Genomic DNA, 10,368 nt, shown 5'->3' with positions numbered 1-10,368 from the left:
GAGTCTCACTATGTTGTCCAGATTGCAGTGCAGTGGTGCGGTCATAGCTCACTGCAGCCTTGAACTCCTTGGCTCAAGCAATCTTCTTGCCTCAGCCTCCCGAGTAACTAGGACCGCAAATGTGCACCACCACACCCGGCTCAAATTTTTTTTTTGTAAAGATGGGGCCTTGCTACATTGCTCAGGCTGGTCTTGATTCCTGGCCTCCAGTGATCTTACTGCCTTAGCCACCCAAAGTGCTGGGATCATATGTGTGAATCACCACACCTGGCCAACATTCATCTGGTCTAACATTCAGATTGTTTTGAATGTTACACAGCCTGGAGCCAGCTCTTGAATATTAGATAGGCTGTAACATTGAAAGAGGATGTTGGGACCAGGTAGGAGACAGAGGGGTCTCCATTTGGTTTCAGGGATGGGCTCTACAAATCCAGCAAAAATGCCTAAGATCCAGTGGAAACTTAGGGTTGACCCAATTGGACAGGTGGGTCAAATCCTAGGGTTGAGAGGACAGGTACTGTATCTAGGTGATGCAAAATGCTCCCATCCTGGGAGAGAGAAGTGGGTCATTTTTAAGCTAGTGACTGGGGTACTATGAAAAAGATAAGGAAAAAGACAAGAAGAGGATCCCTGGGGCATCTTGTAGTCACAGAAAGTAAAGAATTGCTCAAAACCTCCACACGGATGAGAATATGTCAAAGGGATACAGTAGCCATTGTGAAAGAGCTGCTAGTGCCTAAAGTGGGAACAATTTGAGCAACAAAATAAATACACAAGCTGGGCATGGTGGTAGGTGACAGTAGTCCCAGCTACTTGGGAAGTGAGGTGGGAGGATCGATTGCGTAAGCCCAGGAGGTCGAGTCTGCAGTGAGCTGTGATCATGCCACTGCACTCCAGCCTGGGCAACAGAGTGAGACCCTGTCTCAAATAAATACATAAAATAAAATAACACTTGGTTTAAAAAATACATAAATACACGTGAATTCATACCATTATAAGCAAATGATTGAATAAATAAAGTGTGGGAAAGTACCAATTTTTCCTAAAGAATTCTAAATAATAAACACATACACACACACACACACACTCCTTTGGGAAATGGAGCTTAATCACCCCACACCACCGCTCCTCCAATGTGGGTTAGATTTAGGGGCTCTCTTACCAAAAAAACAGAGTATGGGAAAGGGAATGGATTTTATAGTGGAAAAACCAGGCAAGCACTACCCTAATCAAGTAATCAAAATGAGCATCACCAGCTGGTATCACGTACCTCCTGATATGATATTTGAGAAGGGCATGTCACCTCTGTGGTATTCTTCCCCCAAACACATAACCTCAGTCTAAGCATAAAGAAAACATCACAGTAACCCAACTTTAGGGACAAATTACAAAATACCTGTTCATATTACAAAATACCTGAACATTTTCAGTCGTGCAAAACAAGGAAAGACTGAGAAACTGTCATAGACCAGAAGAGGCTTAGGAGGCATGACTCATGTACAGGGTGCTACCCTCGGTTGGATCCTGGAAAGATAAATGACTTTAGTGGCAAAACTGGTGAAATCACATGAAATCTGGAGTTTAGTTAATAGTAAATATACCAACGTTAATCTCATAGTTTTGACAAATGTACCAAAGTTATATAAGATGTTAATGTTAGGTGAAACTAGGTGAAGAATATATGGGAATTCGCTGTACTATCTTTGTAACTTTTCTGTAAACCTGAAATTTTTCGAAAACAAAAAAGTTTCTTCAAAAAATAAACTGAAAGCCTTTCCTCTTAGATCTGGAATGTGACAAAGATCCCCACTTTCACTACTGTTATTCAACATAGTACTGGAAGTCCTAGCTAGAGCAATCAGACAAGAGAAGGAAATAAAGGGTATCCAAATTGGAAAGGAAGAAGTCAAGTTATCCTTATTTGAAGATGATGTGATTTTTTATTTATTTATTTTATTATTATTATTGTTTTTGAGACATAGTCTCACTCTGTCGCCCAGGCTGAGGTGCAGTGGCACAATCTTGGCTCACTGCAACCTCCGCCTCCTGGGTCCAGTTGATTCTCCTGCTTCAGCCTCCTGAGTAGCCGAGATTATAGGTGCATGCCACCATGCCTGGCTAATTTTTTATATATTTTTTTAGTGGAGACGGGGTTTCACCATGTTGGCCAGGCTGGTGTCGAACTCCTGACCTTGTGATCCACCTGCCTCAGCCTCCCAAAGTGTTGGGATTACAGGTGTGAGCCACTGTACCCGGCAAAATCTCTACAATGAAAACTATAAAACACTGATAAGAGAAATTGAAGATGGCACAGAAAAATGGAAAGATATTCCATAATCATGGATTGGAAGAAGCAATGTTAAAATGTCCATAGTACCCAAAGCAATCTATAGTTTCAATGCAATCCCTATCAAAATATCAATGACATTCTTCACAGAAATAGAAAAAACATCCTAAAATTTATATGGAACCACAAAAGACCTAGAATAACCACAGCTATCCTGAGCAAAAAGAACAAAACTAGAGGAATCCATTACCTAACTTCAAATTACATTACAGAGTTATAGTAACCAAAACAGCATGGTACTGGCATAAAAACAGATACATAGACCAACGTAACAGAATAGATAACTCAAAAACAAATTCATACACCTACAGTGAACTCCTTTTTGACAAAGGTGCCAAGAACATACATTGGGGAAAAGACAGTTTCTTTAATAAATGATTCTGGGAAAAGTGGATCTCTCATATGGTTTGGTTCTGTGTTGCCACCCAAATCTCATGTTGAATTATAATTCCCAGTGTTGCAGGAGGGACCTGCTGGGAGGCAGTTGGATAATGGGAGTGGAGTTCCCCCATTCTGTTTTCATGATAGTGAGTGAGTTATCACAAGATCTTATAGTTTAAAAGTGTGTGGCACTCTCCTCTTCGTGCTCTCTCTCTTTCCTGCTGCTATGTGAAGAAGGTGTTGGCTTCTGCTTCACCTTCCACCATGATTGTAAGTTTCCTAAGGCCTCCCAGTCATACTTCCTGTTAAGCCTATGAAACTGTGAGTCAATTAAACCTCCTTTCTTCATAAATTACCCAGTCTCAGGTAGTGTATCCATATGCAGAGAATGAAACTAGACCCATATCTCTCGCCATATACAAAAATCAAATCAAAATGGATTAGAGACTTAAATCTCAAATTATGAAATTACTATCAGAAAACATTGGGGGAAACTCTCTAGGACATTACCCTGGGCAAAAGTTTCTTGAGTAATTTTCTACAAGCACAGGAAACCAAAGCAAAAATGGACAAATGGGATCACATTAAGTTAAAAAGCTTTTGTACAGCAAAGGAAATAATCAACAAAGTGAAGAGACAATCCACAGAATGGGAGAAAATGTATAGAAACTACCCATATGACAAGGGATTAATAACTATATATAGGTATATACGGAGCTCAACTCTATAGGAAGAAATCTAATAATCCAATTTAAAAATTGGCAAAAGATTCGAATAGACAGCTGGGTGTGGTGGCTCATGCCTGTAATCCCAGTACTTTGGGAGGCTGAGGTGGGCGAATCATGAGGTCAGGAGTTCAAGAACAGCCTGGCCAACATGGTGAAACCCCGTCTCTACTAAAAATACAAAAATTAGTTGGGCATGGTGGCACGTGCCTGTAATCCCAGCTACTAGGGAGGTTAAGGCAGGAGAATTGCTTGAACTGGGACCCAGGAGGTGGAGGTTGTAGTGAGCCGAGATTGCAGCATTGCACTCCAGCCTGGGCTATAGAGCAAGACTCCGTCTCAAAAAAAAAAAAAAAAAAAAAAATTGAATAGACATTTCTCAAAAGAAGACATACAAATGGCAAACAGGCATATGAAAAAGTGCTCAACATAACTGATCATCAGAGAAATGCAAATCAAAACTACAATGAGATATTATCTCACTCCAATTAAAAGACAGGCAATAACAAATGCTGGAGACAGGCAGTAACAAATGCTGGAGAGAATGTGTAGAAAAGGGAACCCTTGTATACTGTTGGAAATGTAAATTTGTACAGCCACTATGGAGAGCAATACCACTGCTGGATATAAAGACAAAAGAAAGGAAATCAGTATATTGAAGAGATGTCCGCACTCCCATGTTTGTTGCAGCACTGTTCACAATAGCCAAAATTTGGAAGCAACCCAAGTGTCCATCAACAGATGAACAGGTAAAGAAAATGTGGTACATATACACAATGGAGTACTATTCATCCATAAAAAAATAAGGTTCTGTCATTTGCAACAAGAGGGATAGAACTTATTTCACTTATTATGTTAGGTGAAATAAGCCAGGTACAGAAAAACAAATGTTGCGTGTTCTCACTTACTTGTGGGATCTAAAAATCAAAACAGGCTGGGCGTGGTGGCTCGCCTGTAATCCCAGCACTTTGGGAGGCCAAGGCAGGTGGATCACCTGAGGTTAGAAGTTCAAGATCGGCCTGGTCAATATGGCAAAACCTCTTCTCTACTAAAATTACAAAAATTAGCTAGATGTGGTGGTGGGCGCCTGTAATTACCAGCCACTTGGGAGGCTGAGGCAATAGAATGGCTTGAACCCGGGAGGCAAAGGTTGCAGTGAGCTGAGATTGTGCCACTGCACTCCAGCCTGGAGACAGAGTGAGACTCCAGCTCAAAAAAAAAAAAAAAAAAAAATTACTTGACCTTATATTCTAGTTTGTGGTTTGGGACATTTAACACCATACCTGGACTTCCAGGGAGTGACTGGCTCCAGAGAAAATGCTTGTAGGGCAGAACGGGCCACTTGGGAGGCCTGCTTCTTTAAAACCTTGCCTCCATCCTCCCTACTTAATGACAAGCTGTCTAGCTTGAGCTTTGGCTGTCAGAGCAGAGCCTGTGGACAACTGCAGGAAGGGGCAGCAGATGGTACTCTGGGTGTGGCTCAGAGAAGAGACCTAAGTAGCATGCACATTGGCTGGATGCCATCAGATTTACCTTGGGATGCCCATTGTGATGTCATATGGAGTCACAGCCTTGAGGCAGAAAACTCTTTGGCTGAGAAGAGCATGGGGTTGAGAAATGGCACCAATTTGGGGGATGGACATCCCACTGCCATCATGTGTCAGCCTTCTATTACTATTTGTTTTTTTTATTTGGGGGCTTTGGATGCTGTTTTCTGGGAATCGGAGCCGGAAGCAGGTGGCAGCCAAGATAAACTCAGAGGTATATGATGTAGCCCTCCCTTGAAACGAACTGGTCCCACTCCTGAGGCCATAGAAACTGCCATACTTTGGGCCATGGGAGGAACCGGATGCCGGGAGAGGGGAGCTGAGACAGTGTCCATGGATGTCTTCCTATAGGTCATTATAAATCCTTTTTCCTTCAGTTCATTTCAACAGACCTTGAGCACCTGTTATATATGGCAGTGTAGTAGACATTGAGGAAGAATAAAAGACTATCCCCACTTTCTAGGAGCTCGAGGTGAAGTGGGGGAGACGGGTATACACATAACTGAAAGAGAATGTGATAAGAGTTAATAGAGGTATAAATGTTGCTAAAGACATGGGAGGTAGACATTATTTTGAACTAGGGGGTCTATAAAATGCCACCTGGGAGAGCCCAGGTTTGAGTGTGCTTCAGAGGAAGAGTGGGATTTTCAAGGTGGTTGGAGTGAATAGAGGAAGAAACCTTTCAAAAAAGAGGGAATACATTGGGAAAAAGGTGTGGGAATGGGAAGAGTATTGGATGTGTTTGAGGAGAGATGTCACCAATCTGGATGGAGCATAGGACTGTAGGGACTGAGAGAGAGAAAAGGTTGACAAGTTGACAGAGGTCACATTGTAGAGCTTTGAATGCCAGGCTGAATACTTTGCATAAATACGGCTCTGTGCAGTTTGAAAGACATCAAAGATTTTAAAGCCAGATAAAAATGTGCTTGGATCTGTGCTTTGAGGAGTGCTTCTCAAACTTTAACATGCATATGAATCACCTGGGAGGTCTTGTTAAAAAGCAGATTCTGATGTAGTAAGTCTGGGGTCAGGACTGAGTTTCTACAGTTCTAACAAGCTCCCAGATGATGATGCTGCCCTTGGACTGAGGACCACACACTAAGAGTGAGGTTTTAAATACTTCCAGTAAGCTTATATGATAGTTCTCTGGCATAGCTAGGCCATTTTCATGGTTTAGTGGAAAGAAGGGAGGAAACAAAAAAATCAGAGTGGTACGATTAAAAAGAGAACATAGCTGGGTGTGGTGGCTCATGTCTGTAATCCCAGCACTTTGGGAGGCAGAGGTGGGCAGATCACTTGAGGTCAGGAGTTCGAGACCAGCCTGGCCAGCATGGTGGAACCCCGTGTCTACTAAAAATACTAAATTAGCCGGGCGTGGTGGCATGTACCTGTAGTCTTAGCTACTGGGGAAGCTGAGGCAGGAGAAACGCTTGAACCCGGGAGGTGGAGGTGACAGTGAGCTGAGACCTCGCCATTGCACTCCAGCCTGGGTGACAGAGCAATACTCTGTCTCAAAAAAAAAAAAAAAAAAGGAAAAGAGAACATAAATTAATTCCGCAAGTATTTATCACCCACTCCTACCCCCATTTCAACTCCTCTGTGCACTATTGATACAGCAGTAAGTGGAAGAGACAAAAATATCTGCTATCAAGGATGTGAAAGTGGAGGAGGCATGGGGTGAATGTTTGGATGTGGAAGGTGTTGCAAGACTCCCTTGCAAAGGAGGGAGAAGAGACTATTTTTCCTGATGCAGAGAGTTAATTATAAACATTATCATTTTCTATGAGGACTATATTCATTATGGTATTTCCATTGCCTTGTATACTGGCTGGCATATAGTATGTACTCCATAGTTGTTTGTGAAATGAACGAACGACTTCTCAGTTTTAACCCTGAATGACTCACAAGATGATGGTGTTTTAAACGACATAGGCAACATTAGACAGGAAATGCTGTGAATGTAGTGGGAGGCAGAATATGAACTATTGTGTTGGAAGTGCTTATAAAATTTATGTGGAGATATTCATCAAGCAACTCAAATTAATGGCCAAGACTTGTGATGTTCAATATGGTATCCGCTAGTCATATGTGATCATTTAAATTATTTATTTTTGAGACAGGGTCTCACTCTGTCACCCAGGCTGGAGTGCAACTCACGGCTCACTGCAACCTCAACCTCCCAAGCTCAAGTGATTCTCCTACCACAGTCTCCCGATTAGCTGAGACTACCAGCCCATGCCACCATGCCTAGCTAATTTTTGTATTTTTTGGTAGAGAGAGGGTATCGCCATGATGCCCAGCTGGTCTCAAACTCCTGGGCTCAAGCGATCCACACACCTCAGCCTTCCAAAGTGCTGGGACTACAGGCATGAGTCACCATACCCGACCTTAAGTTAATTAAAATTAAATAAAATTTAAAATTCAGTTTCTGGCTGGGCGTGGTGGCTCATGCCTATAATCCTGGCACTTTGGGAGGCCGAGGCAGGTGGATCACTTGAGGTCAGGAGTTTGAGACCAGCCTGGCAAACATGGTGAAACCCCATCTCTACTAAAAATACAAAAATTAGCCGGGCGTGGTGGCACATGCCTGTAGTCCCAGCTACTCAGGAGGCTGAGGCAGGAGAACAGCTTGAACCTGGGAGGCAGAAGTTGCTGTGAGCCGATGTTGCACCACTGCACTCCAGCCTGGGCAACAAAGCAAGACTCTGTCTCAAAAAAATAAAAATAAAAATAAATAAAATTCAGTTCCTCTATTGCAGTAGCTACATTTCAAGTGCTCACATGTAACTAGAGGCTCTCATATTGGATAGGACAGATGTAGAATATTTCCATCATCATAGAAAATTCTATTGGGTAGTGCCAGCCTAGACCTAGATCTTGAAGACAGATGTGGCTATAGTTATGTGGGGGTCACAAGGTCCTTTCCATTTATTTTATCAGAAACATCTCTCAAATTCAGCAATCTAGATCTAGATCGTCTTAACTGAAACTTCATCTCTTGAACTATTTACAGTCTTATAACTGGTCTCCTACTTTTCCAGCCTGGAGCACAGATCTTGCCTCTACAAAACAAAAAGACAACACACAGGTTGGGCATGGTGGCTCGTGCCTGTAATCCCAGCACTTTGGGAGGCTGAGGCAGGCGGATCACCTGAGATCAGGAGTTCGAGACCACCCTGTCTCTACTGAAAATACAGCTGGGTATGGTGGCGTGCACCTGTAGTCCCAGCTACTAGGGAGTCCCAGCTACGCCAGAGGCTCCCGGCTTCAATGGCTTGAACCTGGGAGGCAGAGATTGCAGTGAGCCAAGATCGTCCCACTGCACTGCACTCCAGCCTGGATGACAGAGCAAGACACTGTCTCAAAACAAACAAACAAACAAACAAACAAAAAAAGACAACACACACAAAACCCCCAAAGCTAATTGTGTCACTCTGCTAAAGGTAACTAAGCACACAAAATTTCTGTGTACTCTATTGCCTGCAGCAGCATTTCCGAAACTTTTTCGACTCTCAAACTTCTTTCATTCTCATAATTTTGTCAACCTCCTTAGGAACTTAAAAAGCATTTTGTCCGTTTTTCATGAGTTATTTAAATACATTTTATTTTAAAACAGTATCTTTTTATAATTGCAAAGTTATTTTAACGTCATCTTTAAGAGTAAAAGATATATGTCTGCTTTTTCTTCTGTAACAGTGATGCATGACATTTAATTGATATTATATTAGGTATGAGAATTTTCACAACAATTGGGTATGAGAAATGGCAAGGGCTTTTGTCTTTTCTTTTTTTTCTATATCAAATATAATCTGGCTTAAGCCTCCCTTTAACTAGGTTGGCAGAAAAAAAAAAAAAAAAGTCCAGTATCATTTTTCCTCTCCAACCTTTGTATTGTATAAGAACTCCAGAGTTTCTGCAGTTTATCCAGAGTAGAAGTGAGTCAGGCCCTTCAGCCACAGGGATAGCTCTTGCTTTTCTTCTTAGCCATCTGAAGGCAAAAAACTGTGTCTCAACCCCTCTCTGCCAGTCTCAGGGGTCTTTGTTAAGGTCCCTAAACTGCTGCACCTGGGCTCTTAACACCAGAAGGGCTCCGGGACCCCCTACTGAGGGTCCTCCTATCCACTGCACCTGCAGCTTCAGCATTGTTTCCATTTCAAGGAGCCAGCTTTCCTCCTGTCTCAACCCTCTGGCACATTTCAGTTTAAAATTTTCGCCGATCTAGAGTTATTTGACGGTTGTGTTTTAGGTTCCTGACAATTTTTTAAGTCCTGAAAAACGAAGTCCCTGCTGTGCATTAGGAGTTCTAAGACCCTATGAACAAAGGCCTGGCTACCTTCTTTGGTATGGGAAAACATGAATCTACTTCCTTTCTCAGAAAGACGCAGCAATAAAAATACAGTGTAAATTACTCAGGAAGTCACTCTGCTTCATAAAACAACCAATACAATTTCTTACTACATATTTATGTAATAAAGAGCTTTTTTGTTAACAAATACATTTTTATTAAGGTACAACTGAATACCATAAAATGCACAGATATCAAGTGTATAGGGTGATGAGTTTGGTAAATTTATATACCTATGTAATTAAAGCCCTAATAAAGATAAGGCATAGCCATAAACCCTGAATAGTTCCCTCATGTTAGTTTCTATTCTCTGCCCTCCTCTCTGCTCAGACACAACCTCTATTCTGATTTCTATTGTCATGGAATAGTTTTGCCTATTCTTGAACCTTGCAAAAAATAGAACCATACAGTATATATTCTTGTGTATCTGACTTCTTTTGCTAAGCATAATGTGTTTGAGATTCATGTTGTTGGCAACAATTTTTTTTTTTTTTTTCCTGAGACAGAGTCTTGCTCTGTCACCCAGGCTGGAGTAAGGTGGTGCAATCCTGGTTCACTGCAGCCTCTGCTTCCCAGATTCAAGCGATTCTCCTGGCTCAGCCTACTAAGTAGCTGGGATTACAGGTGTGTGCCACCATGCCCGGCTAACTTTTGTATTTTTTTTTTTTTTTGAGACGGAGTCTCGCTCTGTCTCTCAGGCCGGAGTGCAGCGGCACAATCTCAGCTCACCGCAAGCTCCGTCGTCTCCCGGGTTCACGCCATTCTCCGGCCTCAGTCTCCCGAGTAGCTGGGACTACAGGCGCCCGACACCAGGCCCGGCTAATTTTTTTGTATTTTTAGTGGAGACGGAGTTTCACTGTGTTCACCGGGATGGTCTCGATTTCCTGACCTCGCGATCCGCCCACCTCAGCCTCCCAAAGTGCTGGGATTACAGGCGTGAGCCGTCTTGTCTGATCGACAACAACAGATTTCAAAGTGACATTATAGGCCGGGCGCGGTGGCTCAAGCCTGTAATCCCAGCAC

The 10,368-nt window shown here is 42.5% G+C and overlaps 1 protein-coding gene across 1 annotated transcript in view; it reads left to right on the top strand.

Annotated features, from left to right (window-relative positions):
• Positions 1-5,027: 5,027 nt before the first annotated feature.
• Positions 5,028-10,368, top strand: part of LOC105521951 — a 40,775-nt gene continuing 35,434 nt past the window's right edge. The window contains exon 1 of the mRNA XM_011956327.1: positions 5,028-5,214. Within this exon, the coding sequence (XP_011811717.1) occupies positions 5,071-5,214 (144 nt within the window). The 5' untranslated portion in view covers positions 5,028-5,070. The remainder of the gene's footprint in view (positions 5,215-10,368) is intronic.

This window comes from Colobus angolensis, unplaced genomic scaffold, assembly GCF_000951035.1.
Source record: "Colobus angolensis palliatus isolate OR3802 unplaced genomic scaffold, Cang.pa_1.0 Scaffold413, whole genome shotgun sequence".
Taxonomy (NCBI): domain Eukaryota; kingdom Metazoa; phylum Chordata; class Mammalia; order Primates; family Cercopithecidae; genus Colobus; species Colobus angolensis.
Note: the sequence above shows the minus strand (reverse complement) of the source record. Positions and strands in the feature narration are given on the sequence as shown.